At 35.5% G+C, this 24,938-nt stretch overlaps 1 protein-coding gene across 9 annotated transcripts in view; it reads right to left on the bottom strand.

The window, feature by feature from the left end:
- The window catches only part of GABRB2 (gamma-aminobutyric acid type A receptor subunit beta2), a 178,327-nt gene that overhangs the window by 9,420 nt on the left and 143,969 nt on the right, over nucleotides 1–24,938 (bottom strand). For all 9 annotated transcript variants that reach the window (XM_068697748.1, XM_068697746.1, XM_068697744.1 and 6 more), the window contains 3 exons: nucleotides 16,328–16,465; nucleotides 14,975–15,127; nucleotides 13,503–13,747 (listed from right to left, as the gene is read on the bottom strand). In XM_068697748.1, coding sequence (XP_068553849.1) covers nucleotides 13,503–13,747; nucleotides 14,975–15,127; nucleotides 16,328–16,465 — 536 coding nt within the window. The remainder of the gene's footprint in view (nucleotides 1–13,502; nucleotides 13,748–14,974; nucleotides 15,128–16,327; nucleotides 16,466–24,938) is intronic.

Here is a 24,938-nt window from a genome sequence, read left to right as displayed (position 1 = left end):
TCTCCTGGAGTACTGATTAATGACAGTCATACCTTTTCACCAAGAAACAAGGAATTAGGCAGCTCTCATTCTTATTAATACTTCTCTAACAATATAAATTGTTTGTTAAAGTGTCATCAAAGTTACATGTATGCATTTAACTCTCTTCAAGATCCTATAAATGAAAAACAAACCTGCAAGAGCGTTCGAGCATTTTCTTTCTGTAGTAGTTTCCATTTCCTCTATGCCCATAAACCACGTTTCCTATTATGCTGTCTTGCAAAATATACTTTAACTAGCTAGAATATATAGAGCTAGCACCAGAAATCTACTACAGAAACACAGTAAAATTTCTTCGATATATGTAGAAAAGCTTCATGAAAGATGAAAAATACATGAAACATTTGATTATCATTTTAACTGGAAAAATTTCAAAGGTATAATTTGAATATAATTATGGTTCTGATATATGAACTGGGCAGTAAAAATAGGGTTGATAAAGTAGCTTTTCTAGAACAGACTTTTATAAAATTCATAGATGCTACTTTTCTTGCTTAAAGTCAAATACAACATGGAAAGCACGACACATCATGCATTTGTCATAAAGGTCAGTGGGCTGTATGGCAGTCTACCAATGTTTCATTCTCCTGAAACTTCCATCCATTTGCCTACAGACTTAGGCTTGTGATTTTGTAGAAGAACACCACCATGATTCATGGGCTCAGCCCAAAAAGTGACATGGTCAAAGGCAGTAGAACATACAAGGAAAGATTTCAGGAGCAGTGACAAATGTCAGACAAAACAGTAGAGAGAAATTCAATTGTGGTGAATTTGACTCAGGAAATTCCTGAGATTTTTTATGGAAAAAAACAGTGTCACATTTTCACTGTGGGGAAAATGAAGATGAATTTCCAATTTTTGACACTATATTTTCAAATTAAAAAAATCTAGAAATGTACTTATGATCATGTTCAGGGCTGATATAGAAGCCTGAAACACTGCCAGTTTAACAGCTATAGATTTTGCAAGGCTCAGAGGACTGGTTCTGACAATATTAAAAAGAACAGTACTTAAAATAATCAGAAAATCTGAATTTGTTGACAGAATTAGAATATTCCTGCATGATTCACTTGCATGCTGATAGTCTGATGTTTTGGGGAGAATCTAATGTTTTGTCACTCATTTAGAAATGAGTGACAAGAATGAAAAAAACTTTGTTGACAAGAAATGCTTAGTCATTTCAGATTTGTTTCTAGGTAAATTTCTGTATATTCACTATATACCAATATTGTGTATCATGCAAATTATATAGCAATATTATGCACCTTTGCAAATTTTGTATTGTACTTAATTTGTTTTTGTGTATGAATTAATCTTAGAGAAAACAAACAAAATTAATTAGTCTTCTTCCTGTCATTTTAGTGTTCTTTTGTGCTTATATATTAAAATTGTCTTGAGTTTGATTAGTTAAAAATGTTATAGTTTTATAGTAACATATATACACATACAAAATATACACATTTGAATTGTAGGAAAATTTCAGAAAACATTTAAAATGAAGAAAAAATGACCCCCTCCCCCTCCCCCCCCCCCCCCCCCCCCCCCCGTGTTTGGAGACCAAATCTAGATGTATTTTTATGTTGCAAATGATATATGCCTCATACACATACATATGAAAAGGAAGAAGAAATATAGAAATATAAGTTGAAGAATTCTCTTCCCCACAGAAACCCTCTTCTAATGATAACTACATAGAACTGGCTTTAGATCTTCTCCTCCAGACATATTATCATGTATTTTAGTAAAACCCTCATGTAACAATTGAAACTTATGTAAAGACACTTTTCCTATCCCAAATTACTATATCTTTTTGAAGCATAAAACCCTAGAATACCATCTAGCAGAAAGTAAGCTAAAATCTTCATTTTCAAAAGACTTTCTTTTAAAGTTACCTGCAGAAACCTTTGAATAGTCAAATAAATAGTAAAAAAAAAAAAAAAAAAAAAAGCCAGAAAACATTACCCTAAAATAATCATGCTGCTTTAGGCTGTGTGACCTTTACTGTTACGTCCCTCAAGCCAGCCCCAAAGTGTTAAATTTCTGACAGCTAAATTAACAGAAAGCTGAGTTCATTTTGAGGATAAAAGCAAGAATAAGTAAGCAAGGTTTTCTGTAAAATGCATTAAGTTCAGGGAGAAGACTTAAATTTTCTGGTTGGGGAAGAAAACTAAATTTCATTCTCTCACACCTCTAAAAAGAGCAATGGAGACATACAGAAAAAAATAATAAAATCTCTCTCTATATATACACACAGTTCTATGTTTTAGTATCTTGCATCATTACGGAGTGATTTTTAAACCTAGTGTCTAAAGAGTACGAAAGATATATTCATATATATACACATTTGTATATATACATACAGATATATATTTTAACTTTACGCACAGTCTTATTAGTCTCCTAAACCTTTTCCTGAGTTAGATAAAGAAAATAATACCCCATGTCTATCTTTCTCCATATGCAGGATTCTGAGAAAGCAGCTAGTACCCAATGAATGAGTAGCAAATTGCATTTACAGAAAACTGTAGGTCTTCGTAGCCCAGAAATAGTCTTTTTTTAAATTTAACATACACATATGCAATACACTCCCTAGCACCCTTTAAAAATAATATTTATAAAGAAATATAATAATTTGCATAGGTCTGTATGCATGCCCTGTTCATATACTACATGAGTAATATTTTGCTATGACTAGTGTTCAGCATGTTATTTCTAGGTTGCATGGGCTATTCTGCTCATTAACCTTGCTCTGTCTTGATCTTCATGTAAGGCATGCAGTGTCTTTGTGGCAGGGTGACTGGATGGTTTCTCCCCAAAGGAATTAGAACATTTCCACTGTTGAAAAAAACACGCTACTTTTGAGGAAGATGTGTTTTTGAAATATTGGGAAAAAAAATCTTTAAGATGTGTTCTACCACAAATATATATATTTTTTATATATTGTTGATCATGCAGCTTAAAGTGTAATAATAAAAATAAAGTGTAATAATAAAAGGTAAGGCATCATAATTAACAGTTACAGATTGACTACAAATGGGCAAAAACTACAGAAGAGGAATTTTAAATATCTATCTTTCTTACTAGTTCAGGATTATATCATTCTATTTATAAACAATTCTGATATGAATTTTAGATTCTGAATTTAGATTTTAGCCTGAAATTGATTTCCCCTAAATTAGACAACAACAAATTGTTGTTTGCTAAAAGAAACTAAAGAGATGATCATTCCAGTCAGTATAAATAAAGCAAAGGTAGCAGGGTTTGACAGACACTTCCTACATTACAGTAATATTTTTACCACTTAGTGTACATACAATCCAGTGATCTCAAGATTCATCAACACAACCAGGTAACATCCCCTAGCATACAGCATTTAGTACAATCTTTATAATGAGTTATGAATTTTTATTTTTTTTAAATAGGAATTGACTGACTCAGGGCCATTCAATTAAACCTTGTGAAACTCTTCAGAACTGATCTGCTTTGGGAAACCAATTCCCCAGATTAACTAACCAGACATCTCTTATAGATTGTAGTTTAGTACATTGCTTCTACTTCACTATATATATATATATATTTTTTTTTTGCTTGTTTGTTTTTGTGAAGCAATGCTTTTATTCACCTGCAATCTGAAATAATAATATAAATTGTATTAATAGATTCTTTTTTTTGTTTTTTTTCTTAACCAAAAGTGTATTTAATTCAGGGTCACTGGTGGATGGCAGGTTTGTAGATGAGCTACATAAGCAAAGGGAATAATATGCTTTCAACAAACGGATTGTACAGGCACTGTTCTTATATTAATTAAACATGGCATTCAAAGGAGTGCAGCTGCAGAAAGAAACCCTCATGCAGTCGACTTGACCTTTATTCAGATGTCATGTTGAATATCACTACAGTTCACGGAAATAAATCACCTTCTGACTGCTTCTGCAAAGTGCTGCAGGCTAAAACTGGAACTGCCTCAAATTTCACTCCTATCATACCCCCCTGTTTCAACAGCACATGCAGAGGCTGGCTGAGCACTCTGCATTGCTGGTTGTTTTGTTTGCAGTAATTCATGGAGGTCAAGGAGGTGTAGGGAAAACGCAAGAATGTAAATTGAGGAGAAACGCTGAGCTTTTATAATCCCTGCCTACTTTTGCTCCATGTCATTCAATAAACTTCAGTGTAAGTCCCTCTGTCCCTGGCTCAAGAATCAGTCCTCATGCAGTTTTATGTGTCCTTCAAACAAAAGAAAAACTCTCCTTGGAGAAAAAAGGAAGAAGAAAACTACCACTGAAATCTGGACAGTGGCAGAACTATCTCAAGTGATACAGAACAGAGCGGATATAAGATTTTAAACTGAAATTTTAAGAGCTTTATGTTGCTACAGTGTTTTAATATCATGTAGAATTCATTAAGTGAGTTAATGATTTAAGTGAGTTAATGTTGTACATAGGGATCTTAAAATTCTTTTTTTTTTTTTTTTTTTTTTTTTCCCCTATGCTCACAAAGACTAGAAGCATCTCTCCTGCTTTTGGTATAAGGCATAGTTGTATGTAATAAACAACAATTAAATAGTTCTTCCTCCTCATCAGACATGCATTTACACAATATTTTCAGAGAGAAATGAACAAATATATGTATTTCCATGAACTGAAAAGGATGCAGGGATGCCAGAATGGAAATATCAGAGAAAAATCAGAGTGGAAATAAAAGCATTAGCCAAGGCTAAACTAATGAATGTTGCTTTGGAGCAGGATATATTATCTCAGGCTTGGGCTCTGTTAATGCATCTTTACACCACAGTCTGAAAACTGAGGAGACTGACCTTGTGCATTTGCAGTGTACCAAAAGCTATCACAAGTTAGCCTGTAAAGGCCCATATGTATATATCTGTGCATTCTCACTGGCTGACATTAATGCAGTCATTCCTCTAATTCTACCCCTTTTTTTAAAAAAAAAAAAAAAGACATATGTATGGATGTGGCAGTAAAAAAAAAAAAAGAAAGAAAAAAAAGCAGACTCTTCCATTTATTCATTGGTAAAGAAAGCTAGGAAGCAGTCATGATGTCATGAGAGAAAAGCTAAGGTGGCACAGCAGTACCTGAGCTCACTCTATGCCATTACAAAGCATGCTACTGTAATGGGTGGCACTGCAGACACAATGAAACAGAGTGTTCTGTCTTTGGGTTAGAACAGCCCATACCATGCCAGTCAATCTAATAATGGGCACTCGGAGAAGAAGGATGCATGTCCTAGACCATACAATGGCCAGAGACCATCTACTCCCAACCTGCCCAACTCCATAGGCGTAAGAATTAGGTGTGATCACTTACAAAACAGGTTATTGCATACTTTTGTTTGTCTTAAACTCTGATAATACAGTGGAGTCCTTTGAAAATGAAAGACCTAAGGACAAGTTTTCTGGTTAAACTTTGTCTAACTCTTCCTCGGTCAAGGAGGTGTAAGGAAAAACTCAATTAGCAGTTGACACAAAATGAAGGGAAAGAAAGTTACCATGTTAAGTGCAGCTGAGGGGCAGGTTAGGCTTTTATTTGCTTTGTTCTTGCCATCTCCTTTAGCAACTGTGTGCTAATTTGGATATAAAACAGTGGGTCAGGAGGGCAATGAATTGCCAAGATACCTATATTTGCTTAAATCTTCTTAGCTGCCTAAGCCCCACATTCATTCTTCTAGAGAACATTTCTATTGTTATTCAAATCTATTAATATCCAGTTTAATCTCATTATCATATTTAAGTTCCATGTTCTCTACATGGTACTCAAATTTCTGATAGAAAAAGGTCTGACAATTAGTCTGACAATTTCTGTTGGTCGTGACTTGGCATTGTGTTAACAGCAACACACTGCAACTCTCAGGCATACTGACTTTGAATACCTTACGTAAGAGACTACTGAGTAAAGAATTACTCATAGTTTCAAAAATACATGCAGTATATTCTTAAGAAAGTCTTTGTGTCCAGAAAAAAACACAAGCAAACAAATACCTCCACAGCTTATTTAAACTTGTAGAGGCTAGCAATATCAGAACCTATATTTCTATGATTTTATGTCAGGGACATTTATTTAAAAAGACACTAAAAAAATATGAACAGTTTAATGAAGTGTTGCACAATATGCTGACATACTCCCCCTCTCCCCCCCCTCCTTTTTTTTCCAGAGGGAAATTTCTTTATTAAAGCTTACAAAAACAATCATGTGATTGCAACATCAGAGGTAGAGTTTTATTTACATGACTTATGTCATCACATACTTCAGGTATATAGCCTATACACTTGCAGCTTCTCTTTGCTTCAAGCTAGGTTGGTAACTTCAAGGCTTCAATTATTACTGTAGTGTGAACATTGTGATCTATCTACATTATGCAGAACGCTTCTATGAATGCAAATCAAATTACTTTGAATCAACATAATAAATAAATTTTATATAAGAAATGTTAATTTACAATAGCCACTTAATTTTTCTAAACATAGCTGACCTAACTGTACAAAATAAATATGATTTTGTAATAATTCAAACACAGCCTGTATAACACACACAAATGGTAAGCATAGGACTAGAAATGAAAGGCAAAATGCACCTAATGTTAACACATCTTATGATAACACATCTATTAAGGGGATAGGGAGCAGGAGGTGGCCCTCACTATGCGCGAAGAACTGTTTGGCGACCTGCTACAGCACTTGGATGTGCACAAGTCAATGGGGCCAGATGGGATCCACCCAAGGGCACTGAGAGAACTGGCAGAGGAGCTGGACAAGCCACTATCCATCATTTATCAGCAGTCCTGGGGATGTCCCAGTCGACTGGCAGCTAGCAAACGTGACGCCCATCTACAAGAAGGGCCGGAGGGCTGACCCGGGAAACTACAGGCCTGTCAGTTTGACCTCAGTACCAGGGAAGCTCATGGAGCAGATGCTCTTGAGAGTCATCACGCAGCACTTGCAGGGCAAGCAGGCGATCAGGCCCAGTCAGCATGGGTTTATGAAAGGCAGGTCCTGCTTGACGAGTCTGATCTCCTTCTATGACAAAGTGACGCGCTGGGTGGATGAGGGAAAGGCTGTGGATGTGGTCTACCTTGACTTCAGCAAGGCTTTTGACACCGTTTCCCACAGCATTCTCCTCAAGAAACTGTCTGCTCTTGGCTTGGACTGGTGCACGCTTCGTTGGGTTGGAAACTGGCTGGATAGCCGGGCCCAAAGAGTCGTGGTAAATGGAGTCAAATCCAGCTGGAGGCCGGTCACTAGTGGTGTTCCCCAGGGCTTGGAACTGGGGCCGGTCCTCTTTAATATTTTCATTGATGATCTGGATGAGGGCATTTAGTATACCCTCAGGAAGTTTGCAGATGACACCAAGTTAGGTGCGGGTGTTGACCTGCTCGGGGGTAGCAAGGCTCTGCAGGAGGATCTGGATAGGCTGGACCGATGGGCTGAGGTCAACTGTATGAAGTTCAACAAGGCCAAGTGCCAGGTCCTGCACCTGGGGCGCAACAACCCCAAGCAGAGCTACAGACTGGGAGATGAGTGGTTGGAAAGCTGCCAGGCAGAGAAGGGCCTGGGAGTATTGGTTGATAGTCGGCTGAATATGAGCCAGCAGTGTGCTCAGGTGGCCAAGAAGGCCAACAGCATCCTGGCTTGTATAAGAAACAGTGTGGCCAGCAGGGCTAGGGAAGTGAATGTCCCCCTGTACTCAGCTCTGGTGAGGCCGCACCTCGAGTACTGTGTTCAGTTTTGGGCCCCTTGCTACAAGAAGGACATCGAGGTGCTCAAGCGAGTCCAGAGAAGGGCTACGGGTCTGGAGAACAAGTCCTACAAGGAGCGGCTGAGGGAGCTGGGCTTGTTCAGCCTGGAGAAGAGGAGGCTCAGGGGTGACCTTATTGCTCTCTACAGATACCTTAAAGGAGGCTGTAGCTGTAGGTGGGGGATGGCCTGTTCTCCCACATGCCTGGTGACAGGACGAGGGGAAACGGGCTAAAGTTGCGCCAGGGGAGTTTTAGGTTAGATGTTAGGAAGAACTTTACCAAAAGGGTTGTTAGATATTGGAACAGGCTGCCCTTGGGAAGTGGTGGAGTCACCATCCCTGGAAGTCTTTAAAAGACCTTTAGATGTAGAGCTTAGGGATATGGTTTAGTGGAGGACTTGTTAGTGTTAGATTAGAGGTTGGACTCAATGATCTTGAGGTCTCTTCCAACCTAGAAATTCTGTGATTCTGTGATTCTGTGATTCTATTAGGTTATATATCTAAATTAAGAAAAAAAAAAAGAAACCAACCTACCAAACAAACCAAACCAACCAACCAACCAACCAACCAAAAACAACCAGCCAAAAAAAAACCAACAAAACAAAACAACAAAACCAACAAATTCAAATACTCTGTCCTGTTTCTAGTTAATATCTAGTAAGGAAAACACACACATGTCCAAAAAAATACCGACAAGATGTTCTATGTGGAGATGGATCTGTAGCCTTTCTTTTTACAAGAGTCTTGATGAAGGAACTGATACCAATACTCACAGCCAGCACCATTTCTCTGCTGCCTGACACTCTTCCAGTCTGTTGTTTTGGAAGAGGACGGCATACAGCTGCTTTTCCATTGTAATCACCCCTTTTCAAATGTACAGCTGGTACTACCCAAGAAGTGCTTCTTTACAGAGGAAGAGGCCATAAATCAGCCTTTCATTCAGCCCAGTATGTTTACCATGTTGTTCTTTAAGATGACAGTTCTGATTTCCATTAAAATACTAGATAGCTGTAGTGAATGTTTTCTGATTTATCTAGAATAACAAATATACAAATATCACTGATATTGAAAAACATTTTCACCTTCCTTACACCTCCAGAGAAGGTAATATATTTAGTAATCTGAATTAAATGAGCAACTGTCGAGAAAACAGCAATAAATCCAAAAGACATAACAATAAGTAGCAGGTTGAATGGGAATTTAATAACACAGGAAAATATACTGGAAACCTGACAGGCAGTCAAACTGTAAATCTCATGCAACACAAAGAGAAGATGCAATGGACACATCACAGTGATCACCAAGCCCATTCAAACCACAGTTCCGGGATGGAAACAACCAAGCTAAAATTAGTGAATCAGCAATGCAAGAGAAAACACCAAAATTAATGAAAAACTAATTTGGCTATTGGGATACCTGAAGAAATTTCTGGGGAATAAATCAGTACTGAGAAAACGCACCAAGAAGTTTGAACTACAAGAAAAGAAATTAGTTATATTAAAATGGCTGTTGTACCAAGTTTACACTGAGATCCTGGCTAGGCTAATCATCTTGAAGATGAAATCAGGCTTTATAAAGGAGAAAACTAGGAGGGCTGTATCACAGTTATTTGTTTAACAGATGGAAGTTATGGAATTCACTGAAGCCTTTGACACATGATCTTAAAAACTGAGGGTAAAATAAGACACAGGTGTGTGTACAATTGCCCACAGGAATAGTCAAATGAATTACATTTATGAAGCCAGAGGTTATAATTTACCCCCCCCCCCCAACCCCAATATGTATATATGTATCTGTTAATCATGGGAAAGAACCACGAGAGAATGAAACAGATTAGTGCACTGAGCCTAAAGAAAAGTTGGCACAAAATGTGACTACAGAGGATCAAAAGAATACAGACTCCTGTCAACATTCCTATAAAAAATAAAAAAGTCCATAGAATAAAATTTGTGAATAAAGTATCACAGAATAAAATAAAGTAGTTAATGGGATAGAGTATATATATATACCATAGTTCACAACACATTATATCTTCAACAGCAGAAATGCCACACTCCCTGTTTATCCACCCTTCCATGTGTGTTTGCAGTATTATGCACTTCAGAACAGAAAAGATTCCTAAATCAGAGACTATAGAGATAATAAAGGCATTGAAGAAATAAGGGAAGATATGAGGACATGCTTGGAAAAGAGATGTGAGGAGAAATGCCATCTCCAACAATGGAAGGATGTCTAGAGTAAGAAGAAAGACAATGTAAGATAATTTACCTGTAAGGAATGTGACTGTTTACAGAGAGAACAATTAGCCTTGACAAAGGCAAAAGATGATGAGAGTTAGACTAAAGGAATAAACTGCTGAAAACAGCTCTAGAAGTTTCAAGAGTGGAATGATTACACACACAGTCATTTCAACATGAAGTCATGGCAAAGAAAACTGAGCATGTGAGATTTAATGAGTCTGTGATAGCATATCTAGGGAGCATGAGTCTCCCTTGACTTTATGTCCTTTGAATTTATCCATGATTTTATTATTCACATTTTAGAATGCAAGAAGAAAACCAAGATATAGCTCTAATCTCTTCTCTGCTTTTCCTCTCCACATCCCAATCAGAGCCAATCTTTGAAAGTAAAAGAGTATATAAATTCACAATCTTCTATTACATGACATTTCAAAACAACAATAAACCCACAACCAACCAAAAACAAACAAACAAACAAAATAAACCAAAAAACACCACCAAAAGAAACCCACAAAACCAAACTCACCACATTTGGCATATGACATTCAATCTAAAATTTAAAGAAATATTTGTCTACAGTTCCATCTGGAATAGCCCAGGAGAAGCTCTGAAGCCAGTCTGATGGTGTGTGCTCATATAGAAAAAATATGGCATTCTCTTTCTGAGTCACCAAATCTCCAAGGGATTACTTGGGATTTAGCTGATACCTCAGACATGGAAGAGCAGATTCTGTTTTGCTCCTCTGCTAGTTTGTAGACTCCGTGGTATCTTCTGAATAACACTGAACAAAAAAATGAGAAGCTACCAGTGCCTTTACCTGTCCTAGAACCTTTCTATACCAGAGAATTTAACAGCATAAAGGGCATAGGTATTAACTGGTGCCCATAATTTTGCAAGTATTTGTGGGTGGAAGAACTAATGGACACTTCTCTTATGACCAGCATTTGCTATTCAGACAAATTCTAAGATGCTGTTACAAGAATTGTTGTTAGAAGATGAAGGAATTTATTATAGATTTGCTGATGTATACTGTATAAACAAAGATGCTGCACTGCAAGCAGCAGTTCCAATAACTATTCACCTGCCTTATTTACAATGTCTATATGCAGTAACAGAGCTGTATAGAAGTGTTGATCCTCATCATTTCAAGGTTTATTGCTACTGCTATTATTTTTTTCCTCATGTTGTATCCAAAGACACAAGCATAATTTCATAATATTCCATGTACTGATATTTGAGGAATCTAGTAATATCACAAAAGAATACTTGTAGTTCATAGTCCTTCAATGTTGGATCCTAATTAGACACAGAGTGCTCATTAAGGCTCGTTAAGACACGCTTCTGGTTCTTGTGCATGAAAATATTGCACAATATAATAAAATATTATACAATATCTGTCCCCCTTTCAGGAAGAAAATAACTAGGTCCATTAAATACAAACCTTTTTTCTTGTTGATGATCAGACAGAAAGAGCAACTGTCAGCTCCTCTCCTCCTCCCCAAAGCTCTCTATGTGCAGCAGGACAAAGTTCTCAAATTACTGTTCTTTTTTCCTCTCCTATTTGGTTCTCTGTCTGTTGCTTAAGGGATTGCAAACTTGATCATCAGATCAAGGTGTGATTGGGATCCCAGAGCAGAACTGCCACAGATTATGAACTGCACTGGCCTGGTAAAGCTAAAGGTTCAATTTCAAAAATGTAAGTACTGTAAAGTTTTCCCCAATGTACTCCATGTTAATGCTGTGAGCTAATGAATTTCTGCAACAGACATTCAAAAGGACTAGTTAGTGCTTTCAAATTCTAGTTCATGATTAGTGATTTGCCAATAGACTTTGATACTCTATTATATGAGAGAATATCAATATGATATCAAATATGATAGATCTATTGTATGATTAAGTATATAGAGAATCTCACAAGCAAAATAGTAGAGGGGCTTGGAAGACATGCTGATATCTAAGAATCTTAAATTTCCACATGAAAGGCCTTAGGTAGATGCAGACAGAGACTCAGAAAATTATCTATGTTATCTATAGTTTCTTAGTTAATGGCTTTCATTATTTAAAGGGAACCTGATTATTAAAAAATAAAGTTGAAAAATGAATAAAAGGCTATAAAAAAAATGAAATACTTTTTATTATTTTATACATTACTGAAAAATAACCAATAGAAAGAGAATTTATTTTGGATTTAAATAGCAATCATGAACACTGCAGAAGTAAAATGAGCAGTAAAATGAGTAAAATGAGCAATCTATGGTATCATACCATCAAAACTAACCTCTTCATTATGTATTTGCCCTCATTCATTAAAACATGTCTCTCTCAAATTAAAAGAAAAAAATAAATTATTGAATGAGTGAGATCTCAGCCATGAAAATGTAATCCTGCATCTTAAAATACTATAAAACTATGTACACCATAGGCTTTAAAACTGTAACTGTTTAATATTACAGATATGTGAGTTTTTGCAGTTCCATCTTCTGTCCATGGGCACTCTATGACAGCACAGAAATCCTGAACAAACATGAGAAATTCCACCACTAGAGCTGTATGAAACTTTTGTTTCCACTCACAAATATATTTTTTTTCTTTTTCCTTTTCTTTCTGATTTAGATTTTTTTTTTAACCTCTCTTCGAGTATCATGCTGAATTATGAATACAAGAAGCTTTCCATACCAAAAGAAAAAAAGAAAAAAAGGAGGGAGTATATAACTTTATTTAACTTTCTAATTTTGCATCTGTGTGAAAGTTTATACATTTCACACTGAGTACATTTTAGTATTCAGCCCAGATTTGCCACTGTGTGAAACTCATCAAAAATGGTCACAGTGAAAAATGACAAGTGCTTTATGACAAGTGCTCCATTTTCATAAAGCATAATGGATACTTTTTCCAAAAGTGTACATCTTGGCAAATGTCTTTTCTGCCTTCAATTCTCCCTCCCCAGGGTACCATTTTCAGATTCAGAATTAAGTACACAGTAAGTTGATGCCTTATTTCTGAGCAGTTTCTTCTTTAGTCAACAACATTCTGGGCCATTATATGTTGAAAATATGCAAACTTTCCAAGCTTTAAACACTTCTGTAACAAACATTTACTATCTAGGACATTTGAAAGATTTATTGAAATAGGTTAAATTTAATTTTTCTTTCAAATGTTCCATACAGCTCTTACTAGAATATCAAATATAGCCATCATTTTGGATTTGTTCCTTTGCAAACAGATTAGATATATTTAAGTCTACAACCCCACTGAGAAAACAACTCACAGTAAAGTTTATCTGAGTGCATGCCTTAGAAAAAAAAATCATTCAATTTTCCAGGCTAGAGGGCAGCATTCACTGGTGAAGTGGCTAAATATGCTGCTCTACAGAAAGCTAAGGCAAAATCATAATAATTCTGCTGCATTCATTTTGTATCAGAAATAACATTTTAAAGCTCTATCTTGCAGACCTGAAAGTCAGCTTATTGTAAGATACCTTATTGACATCCATTCGCAACTTCTCATTGTTGGCACTGGCAGCTTTTTCTGCTGCTTTCTTCTGACGCTGAGGTCCCCTGCCAAAGAAGATGTAGTTGACCAAAGCATACTCCAACAGAGCCATGAAAACGAAGACAAAACATCCCATGAGATACATGTCAATGGCTTTCACATATGGAATTTTGGGAAGAGTCTCTCGAAGATGGGTGTTAATTGTTGTCATTGTGAGTACAGTTGTGATTCCTGAAAGAAAAAGAAAAAGAAAAAGAAAAAGAAAAAGAAAAAGAAAAAGAAAAAGAAAAAGAAAAAGAAAAAGAAAAAGAAAAAGAAAAAGAAAAAGAAAAAGAAAAAGAAAAAGAAAAAGAAAAAGAAAAAGAAAAAGAAAAAGAAAGGAGAAGTCTGATTGAATTCATTTTTAATTTTCTAACATTTTAGTTCATAATATTCAAGTGATAGTGCTGAAAAAAATCTAGGTGCTTCTAGATGCTTTTTTTTTTTTTTTTCTGCTAACAAGCAACTTCTGTTCATATTCCTTCCTTATCCTGCACAGCAAAGAAAATTACACACATAACTAATTGTAATCAAAGAAAGAAACAGTAGTTATATTCAACAAGCATGCTTTTAACCAGCTAAACCACAATCTTCTCTAACAATCTGTTATAAATTACCAGCCTAGAGTCATTGTATCTTGCCTTCCTCCAGCATTTTCATGCTGTCTGCAGACTTAAATTCTTACTACAAAATGAAAAAAGGCCTGGAAAAAATAAATGTTATATAAATTTTAAATGTCAAATTCTCAGTTGTCTTTTGTGGTGATTTACTTACTTATCTGATTCAGGACCATGCAGAAATCAGTCTGATTTTACAAAATTTGACAGTAGATACTCATTTATTTTTGTAACATGCTTGGATCCTCTGATGAGGGGCACAGTATAAACAAGGACACGGGATTACTGATGAGATATGAGTTCTCAACAAATTAATTAGGCAAATGGTTTTACTTTTAGAATGCAAGGTAACAGTAAGGAAAAAAAAAATTAATGAGCTTCAACTTCAGAGAAGTTACCTATAAAACCTCAGTAAAACTTTATTTAATTCATACCCAAAAGGAAAAGCAATTTGTATTCCATAATATGGTGCTGAATGTATATTCTGGACTGCCATGAGCAAAACCAAATGAAATGCATTCTCTTTGGAGAACAAGCAGTAAAACAACAACAGAAAACATTGAGACAATTAGGCTAATTCTGGTTACAATGATTATACAGTTAGCTAATTCAGACATGAAATCACTTTAATTTTTATTTAAATTGGGATGATTTAAATGCTGATTCAAAATATACAAAGCTTACAAGCCAGACATAAAAAGATCTGAGATTTATTTTTCAAATCATGCACTATCCACTAAGTCACAAACAAGAAAAAGAATTCAGTTAGTGCACACTACATGAGATGTGTAAAAATGCCTACCTAAAGCAACTCTTGCAGCTGAAGCATCATAATTAATCCAGAAGGAAACCCAGGACAGGATAGTGATCAGAATAGAAGGCATGTAGGTCTGTAGAATGAAGTAACCTATGTTTCTCTTAAGTTTAAAGCTGAGAGACAGCCTTGGGTAGGCACCTAAAAGAGAATATTTGGTATGGCCATAATTTACTTGCACAAAACCTGAAAACACTTTCCTGTCATTCTGGTTTTATTGCTTCATGCAACATAGAGTACACACAGGGTTGAAAGATCCAGGATAATAAGCTGTAGAATTTCTAGCAAGAATTGTGATTAAATAATCTTTTATTTTAAGGGTAACAAGGATGCTGCTAGGTTCTTTCCTGATGGTAATTATAATATTCAGGAATCGACATCCAAAACATACTTCACAGAATTAAAGCATAAAAATGCTTCTTCATTGACAAGTTGCAGCATGCCTCCTTCAGGGTAACCTTTGTTCTAACCTTCTATCCAAACAACGCAATACTTCACTTCCCCTTTGTCACTGGACATCAGAAAAAAAAAGTATATGAAACACTTGTTGAAATGGGTACCTACAGATCACTATGTATTCAAGTACTGCTCTCCCCAGTTTTGAAGAATTTGGAATGCACAGTCCTTCTATACTCCTTCCCAAGATGATTTCTGTCCATATCTAAAAAGTGTTTTTTTTTGTTTGTTTGTTTGTTTGTTTGTTTGTTTTCTCCTAATTTTATTTTGAACATACCTAGCAGCTTTCTCAAGTAGGTAGAGTACATAAATACCAATAGCCCAAGTCTTGTTTCCCTTGAATGATTTAATATGTCTTTGAAATGTTTTAGTTGTTTGTTCGAGAATTCCAATCTTATTTTCCACTTCTTGTCATACAAAATATTTTCAGCCTTCCAAAAGTCATATGTTAGCTAGCATAGGCTAAACTATAGTCCTGTGGAAGGAGGACATGAAAGATTTTACAGTGAAAACAAAATAATTAACCTAATACCACTTGGCACAAAGAACATCTAGAAACAGTCAGAGAAAGGTTTCTGCAAGCTGGGCTATATCTAGTTGGAGGTAGGGCACCAAGGTGGCTTAGTCAATTTTCATAGAAAAATAGAAAAAGACTTATTTGACTGAGCTATAACAAGACAGGCTATTGTATCTCCATCATATGTTAATGACTGATACACTGTGGAAGCTGTAATAACAACTACTTTATTTTTTAAAAATTCAGTTGCTGCCTTAATTTACTTCAATTTCTAAAATTTTTGTTCAGAACTGAACTACATATTGAGAACTTGCTCATTTTTAAAAGTCTTTCCAGTGAATTCCCCCTGTAGCTTCCCCTCCACAAACCTGTAGAGAAAACAACATTCTTGGTGATAAGCTTGTAGTCTACAATGGAGAACTGTGGCAGTTCGATCTTTGTCACTCCTGTGACTGCATTATCACCCCCTCGCCAATAAAATTCAATGTCATCTGTTGTATAGCCATCTATAAAACAGGAGCAAAGAGTTAAGATACACATCACTTCCCACATCATGGAGAACAGTCAAAAGAATTCATTCATAAAATACTTTCAAATATATTTCTACAGCACTAGCGATAAAATAAATAAGTACACAGACAGACACAGGTAATTCTAAATATCATTTCAAATGGCAATTCCAGGTGTGTATATACACACACACACACATATATATATTTAATACTGATATATTCATAAAGCAAACCTTTAATAGGAAATTACAATTACATACATCCTATCTATGGATAGCAACTGCACATTCAACAGCTCAAGGTAGCAGCTGATCCCAAGACTGAAGAAAACAGTGTGGCTTTACTGCAATTGCAACACCTGAGCCAAAACATCAGCAATGGTAACCAAAATGTAGCCAGGCCACCAAGAGAGGTACAGAAGAGATGTACTTGTTTTGTGCAACCTGGTCAACGTAGGAAAGAGGACAGTGAGAGGAACATGGTTAAGAGAGAAGTTCAGCATACAGTGTCTTATGACGTTTGCTCTGGACACAGTGTGGTTTATAACCTCATCTGTTATTTAATTTAATTTTTTTTTTTTGGATGAAAATGAAAAACTCTGGTTCAAACCCATTTAGATTTACTTATAAAACAAGGCCACTCCTTCTTCCAAAAGAGGCTTGAATGCAAGAAAAGACAGTCACATTTGGTGTGGCACCCACAAAAAGCAACACTAACAGATTCAAAAGACATCACACTCTGCATAGCTAAAACAAACAACAACATCAAAACAAACAAACAAACAACCAAACAACCAAACAACCAAACAAATAAAAAGATAGGAAAAAAGAAAACAGCATTAGTGTTCTCACAGTCATAGAACATATGCATGAAATCTGAATCTGGGTTCTCCTAGCAGCTGTTGAGCTAACCTAAATACTCTATTGGTGTAGAAAACTGACCAGTGGAGAACAGAAATAAATCTGCAACAAAAATAGGAAATAAGACCCTCTCAAATGTCTGTAACTTATTAAAGATTTTTGCTATTGAAAATTGAAAATATAAAGAAACAGTTATGAGCAAATAATGACTATTACCTTGTGGGAAACTCACAAAATTATATATACATGTATTTGAGTTTGATCTTGCCCACAGACAAAAAACAGAACAACACTGAATGACATTCAAGAGTGCTCAAATGTGATTTGATTCCAAGTAATAATGCAAGTAATATATATTTTGTGATAACCCAGAATTTATAAAAACTGGTACCATGCATCATTAATTTTTGATAAACCTAGTATAAACCAGGTGTACAGCAGTAGCAGAAAACTAGCAAGTTTGAAGATATGAATCACATAATACATGAAAACACTGAAACAACCATAAAAATCTATTCGACATACAGTATTAAAGTTTTAAAGTATTTTGGTAGTCACGTTCTTACAGCATTTTGATGGCAATTCCAGTTTTGTGTGTGTGACTCCTATTTTTCATGATGCTAGTATCATGAAAACCTAAATAAGTTTGATGGCAGAAAAATGAAAATTAAATTCAGCAACCAGAGCCATCTTACTTATATAGGACAGATTTTGAACATATGGTTGACATCAAGAATTCAGGATGGAACCTGCTCTTCTTTCAGAATTGCTGATATTAACAGCAAAACTAATGATAATAGATTTTTTCATCTCTTTGTGAAATATGTTCTTTCTTAACCTTGCTTTTTATCAAAAAAAAAAAAAAAAAAAAAAAAAGACTCACTCTGACTGACAACATAAACCAAAGAAAAGAAGAGACCCATATCTTCCAAATAAGCTTGTGCAGGGAGAAAAAGAAACAAGCAAACAAACAAACAAAAACACACACAATGAGAAACATGCTATGCCTTTTGATGTATTCAGATTCCTTAAGAAACAGAGTTTGAATTCACATCATCAAAGAGCTTACATCAATAGTTACCAGTTTGTTGCCAGTCGTACTTTCTCTTTTGCATTATCAAGAGGAAAAGCAAGGGAAAAAATTAACATAATTTGGACTAATAGCCTCACATAATATTTAGCTTCCCTCTTCTGTTTGGACATTGCCATCAAGTAAATCACCTAAATTCCTCTATACTGAATTTTTGTGAAATGAAGAATCTCATAGATGTCAATTTTTACATTTAATGCATATTACCTGTTCATAGTCTAAAACATGAGAGATCTGAAAAGAAGCCAAGATTAATGCTATCTGTCAGTGGGTCTAACCTTTGTAATCAAATGAGCAGTAGCTTTGATTACACAATTGTACTGATGCTTCTTACATACTTTGTGATAAAACACACGTTCAAGCTTTCACTTTTAATCATCAGAACCTACCAGTTTTGATTTAGCTCATGTAGAAATTTACACCATAAAATTGTAGCCTGTTGACCACGAGTTGCAGTATCTAGAGATAAGAATAATTTTAGCACAACTACTTCCGATGACTATGCAAGACATTCTTTGTTCAGCCAAGCCTCTTGTTAGAACTGTTCTATAGCATCAGTTAAACTATTAAAAAAAAAAAAAAAAAAAAGTCAAATTTCAGATTTACCCAGGAGAATTTGTTCTCATGAGGAAATAAAGTAATTTGCATAATTATTATTTTCTGAAACTGCATAATTACATGAGTGCCTCCCTTCCTATCTCTCATTTCTTCAGTTAACCTTGTTATTTTTCCTCAACAGACTAAATCCAGCAAAAGGTGGTTGAAGATGGAAGGATGGAAGAGTACAGTACTTTAAGTCTCTTCCCATACAAAATGTCCTGAAATACTGAGGCCCTTCTAAGTATTTAACATGTTAAGTAATGAGGAATTAGTTTCTTCAACCAATGAATCCAATCTGTGAAACATACAGCTTGAAAACCTTTAATAATAATAGTAACAACATATACAAAGCAAGTGATGCACAATACAGTTTCTCATCACCTGCTGACTGATGACCATCCCTTCCCTAAGCAGCAGCAGCCCCTCTGACCAGCCTCCCCAGTTTTACTCTCCCCTCATGATGCTGCATGGTACGGGATGTCCCTGTGGGCACCCTGGGTCCTGCCCTGTCCTGGTCCTGCCCCTTCCCAGCTCCTGGTGAACCCCCCGTCTCCTTGCTGGCAGGGCAGCATGAGGATCTAAAATGTCCTCAGCTCTGTGTGAGCACTGCTCTGCAACAGCTTAAATATCAGTAATGCAGAAAGTAAAGCATACTAAAAACAAAGTTCTGCAAGTATTTTTTGCAATAATCTGATTTTAGTAAACAAACAAACACACTACTATTTGATTTTGATTGCAAAAGAGCTATTGTTTTACTGTATATTAAATTGTATGTAGCACTGCAACCAGGACAGAGAATCTGATTGATTGCTTTTTCCTAAATCATTTATATATCATCAGCAGCATGATTTACTTCACATTCAAAATGTTCAATTTCTCATTTCTGTCATGCATCACACATCGGCAGTCAACCAAATCAATACATTGCCCTGGAAATATGGCACCAATCCTGAGAGAAGCAAAGCATTCTCAACTCCCATTAACAGGGACAGGGTATTTATCATTGCCTGTACTTCAGTGCTTTATCATCTGTCATTCCTTGTAGAAGGAAAACAAACAACTAGAGGCATGAAGAATAAAAACCTCTTCATACACAAAGTACAAAAAAATTAATAAAAAATCAGTCTTTTTATCAGAAATAAAATTTATAAGCTCTTTAAATGCAGACAACCTCAAATGAAAGCTGTAATATTACTAGCTGAGCATGAGATTATTTAAAACAAGAGAGTTATCAGAAACACCACACATTGTTAAAAAATGCCAATTTATCTAAATTGGATTGATTAGAGGGATTCATTGCCTCACAGTGCTTTTGTTTGTACATGACAGCAGGGCTATATTATTGACATATAAAGATACATGTACACTACTAACGAGCAGTGTACACTCCGTACGGAAATTCACGTAGTCCACATAGTAATGCTACTGTAGCACATGGAGACTAGAGATAAGATATTTGTTGTTTTAGGGAAAAAAATAATGACAAACATGAAAAACAGTGTAAATACAGCCAAAAAGTAGAGAGGATTCCAAGGCTGTGAATTAATGTCATTCTGTTCTGAACCATCAGAAAATTGTCTGAGCAGGTTTAGAATATTGTTGGGGAATGAAAGCTTTCATTCTGCATCATGTCCAAACTAAGGAAAACCACTTCAGCATTAACAATAAGCCAAAAGGATGCTGTTGGGAGCTATCTTAATCCTAACTCTGTTCAAGTTCATCAGAGTAAATGTCCAAGTGTCCCTCTAGTTAGATCTTCTATCAATTGTTCTAGGCATGATTTATCTGCGCTGAAGCATGATGTAGGACTACTTGGCCACTCCAATGAGATTTTTGCCCAGCAGGTCTAGAGGTTTGGTAAAAGCTGACGTTGCACAATCTTTCTGATGACCTAGCATATTTGACTTTTGGTCACCACCACCAAACACGTAAAAACTAAGCAGCAGGATCTGAAAAGAAATACTATTATAAAGCAACCTTTTACAAGAAGAACAGCACACATGTTGTGGAGAATAATACAGCTGTATTATAAACACTATTTTTTTGAAAAATGACAGCATCTTTGCAATATACAAAAATCTATGGACTCATAGGCCATCATTAAGCAAATGGACAGTAGTTCTGTTCAACTGTAATACTTTCACTGGATTTGTGCAGTGTTTTATTAACTTATTCTCTAAGGGACTGAATAATTAAACAAGTACTGTATTAAAAACAAACAAACAAACAAACAAACAAAAAAAAAACAAAAAAAACAACACTACAACTTTACAGTTCCTTTAAAAAGGTCTGTATTATTTTTTCTACATAACAAGCACACAACAATTGGATAAACTGATTGAGCATACTGGGGGCAAAATCACCCAAGAAAAAAAGTTAGTCATAGCTGTTTTAAATGAGTGAAAGGAAGCCACAAATCTCCAAGGCAATAAATACCATGATTTCTGGTCCTACACTATTTTCTTGCCCTCCTTCTTCTGTTGATGGTACATTTCCTCAACTGAAGCCATTTGAAGGCATTCCACTATCTTAGTCAGCCTTAATCTGCTTAGTCTTCACTTGTCAAGTATCCTACGCTATGCATAAATATAACTGAGGAAAAAAATTGACAGAATCTACCTCATACATTTGAGGAAATACCTTTGTCATTAACAGAAGGACATACTTGCAAAATAACTAAAAATTGAATAGATTTCGCATAGGTAATCTCTTCAACTGAATTCAAAGAATCACATATGAAGTCTCATGTGTTTTTAAATGACACACATGCAACTGAAGATTCAATTTGTACTTTTTAATTACATTAACAAAGTACTGTTATCTTTTGGCACAATATTTAGGATCCGGGTTGGGTGTGGAGGGAACATCTTTTTGGATTTTGATGCAAATATATACTCAATTTCTCAGTTGTATCTCAAAGAAATAGTTTAGAAGGTTGATAAAAACCCGAGCTTTATGGACAAAACTCAAGATTGCTTCTATGTTCAAAAACAACTATTAGTAATTGTCTTCTGCACCTGACTAGGAGGCTATGTTTTCAGGAAGAAGACTCTGGTAATAAAATGTTCATCGACACTGGGTGGGTAAAAATAACAAATATTCTCCTCCTACCCCTTACTATGCACACAGATCAAATGAGAAAAACAAATACCTACATTTACACCAATGCCATCATTACAACCTGTATTCATCCTCATATTTGTTCTGATATCTACATTTTTACTTTGATTGGCCACATTAATTTCAAATATATGCCTTGGAAAATCTGTGTACAAAAATTGTATATGTTCCAGAAGAGATGAAAGGGTTCAGACATTGAATATTGTTTTCTAAGAGGTAAATAAATCTCCAAATTTTCTGATTTAAGAGAAGACATCAGTGAAATACTGTGTATGTTGGAATTTTCCAATCAATAAATCTGATTTGAGATTTAGCCTTTTCAAAACTGAAAATAAAAAGCTGAGTATATCAAAATAAATGAAACAGTAAAGCATCATCTACATAAGCTCATTTTAAATACCTTACAACATTTGGTTTTGATATCCAAGTTCCCCACAACCCATTATCAGCCTACAATTCGAACACCAATGTACATTAAAAAAGAGAGAAAATTTGAACAACATCTGGCAACCTTAACATACTAGTTATAAAACTGCATTAATACTTCACTTTGCTTAATTATTTCATAGCTATACAAAAAAATCCAAGGCTGCAAGGAGAAAAATGTAATTTGTAGAAGAAAGCCCTGCTGTCTGGTGCCTGTGCCATTTGTTCAATTTATTCATTAAGATATATTAGCTTGCAGTGATGTGCAAGGCAATGCTCTTGAATATTATTCTACCCTTACATGCAGGTATTCAGTGCATCATAGTAACCAAAACTTTCTAAATAAAGATTTTGTTATGAAAGCATAGAAACATTGCTCCCTTTTTCAGACATTGAATATCTTAAAAACTTACTGATAACAGCTAGACTTCATCAGAATTTTGGAAAAAACAAACAAACAAACAAAAAAAAAACAAGCTGTATTTACACACACATAATTAAGGTTGGTTTGGAACACTTAATTGAGCTTGCAAAAATTAGTTTTCTTTTAGTGGTTTTCTATAGTTTTCTAGTTTACACACAGATTTTGGAACTTTTTCTTAATATAGTATACTGTCTGAATAAGTTCTCTGTCTTCTAAAAGCTTTTTCAAGGATTACATGTACCCTTACTGTGGACAACTATTTATACAGTACTGTGTGAATTAAGTTTATGGGAATGTTAATTATATACACTGATCTTGTTAGAACTTCATCAGTATTTCCTCAGAACTGCCAGAGACCTGGAACATTCCTACACGACCTTCACACAGGCTGGCTGGTATGGGAAATCACATTGCTGCCTTCTCAAAATATTTCAGCGGGAACTGTGCACCTCAAGGCTCAGAGGACTTTTCTGTAGGGAACTCTGTTGTGACACCTATATCAGAAAAGACAGCAAAGGTTGGTTGGCAGTATTGCAACTACTTTCCTAGGATACTGAAAGAGGTGAGAATAAATTATTTTGACACCCCAAGCCTCCAGGTTGTACATGCAGTATACAAAGAGAAGTTACTTGGTGGGTAACTAGATGCTAATGGTTGTGGATAGGTATGCACAAGGTATCAGGAACTGGAATTGTTTTTACAGGAGATAGGACAAGGCCAAAGGAGGAGAAAAATCTTCATCTCTATTCATTTAAGTGACACAGAAGCTGTAACCCTGAAGGGCCCCAAACTCTTTGTTCAGTGGATGACTTCTGTAAAATTCACAGCAGAAGCAATGTCCCTTCCTCATGGTCACTGGAACTGTTCACTTACTCTAGTCCATTTTAAAGTTTTGTCTTTTATGTGACACAAAACTGTGTGAAATCCTTCCCTACAAGTACTATCCTGCTTTATCTTGTATTCTCTGCCACTCTGTGGTTGACCTTGATGTTGCCAGGCACCACACCAAGATGACTTCACTGCATTTCACATTTCAGGAGGGTGAGTTAACAAAATTGTATAAAAGTTAACATTCACTTCTCTTGTGAGTAGGAACTCCACACATAGCTTGAGGATGTACTTATTTCATGAAGTTGATGTGACTGAGAAAAGATAATGCCAAACCTTAAAGGAACTTTTCTCTGAAAGTATATTTTGACACACACTGTTAACTTTTATTCAGTTTTCCTCTAGTTCTAGTATCGTAACTGTGTCAATATGCAAATATGTATTACATAAGATTGCCTCTTGGGCTAGAAAAGCAGGATATCTGCATGTAAATGTTCATTAAACAGAATCCAGTACAATATTTTAACATACATAAAAGGAAATCAGCCTCAAATACAAAAGTTAAAGCACTACATCTTTATGCTGAAAGCCCCATGTGGACTGCACCTCTCCCATGCCTTTGAAATAAATGCCCTTCTTCAAAAAACCCAAAGTCATTTACTAAAAGAAAAACACATGAATAATACAATAATGTATAATACACAACGCAGCAATGGAAAATGCTATTATTAGTACTTTGTAGTCACTACTTCTTCTGAAACTCAGAACTGCACAACTTTATTCTTGAAGGAATTATGACTCAAATTCTGTCCTGAAACAAACTAAAATATCAAGCAACTTGACATTTTCACATGAGAGTTCACAGTATTCCATAACTATGCTTAAGTGTTTCCTATTTAAACTGTCTTCCTTTAAACTCCCTTTGCAGTGACATTCCTAGTATATTCTTTCAACCCAAGGCTTATTTGCATCACATTTTAGTACCTATGTTTATATTCTTATTTCCTAACTTCATCCTTCCTTTAAAAAGTGTTATCCTGCATGTATCATGTGTCATTCATTCACTGAAGTTATTTTATGCAGGAAGCGTGGTGCTTCTGCACAGGAGCAAGAGGCTGC

The sequence above is a fragment of the Anas acuta genome, chromosome 14, assembly GCF_963932015.1.
Source record: "Anas acuta chromosome 14, bAnaAcu1.1, whole genome shotgun sequence".
Lineage (NCBI taxonomy): Eukaryota > Metazoa > Chordata > Aves > Anseriformes > Anatidae > Anas > Anas acuta.
Note: the sequence above shows the minus strand (reverse complement) of the source record. Positions and strands in the feature narration are given on the sequence as shown.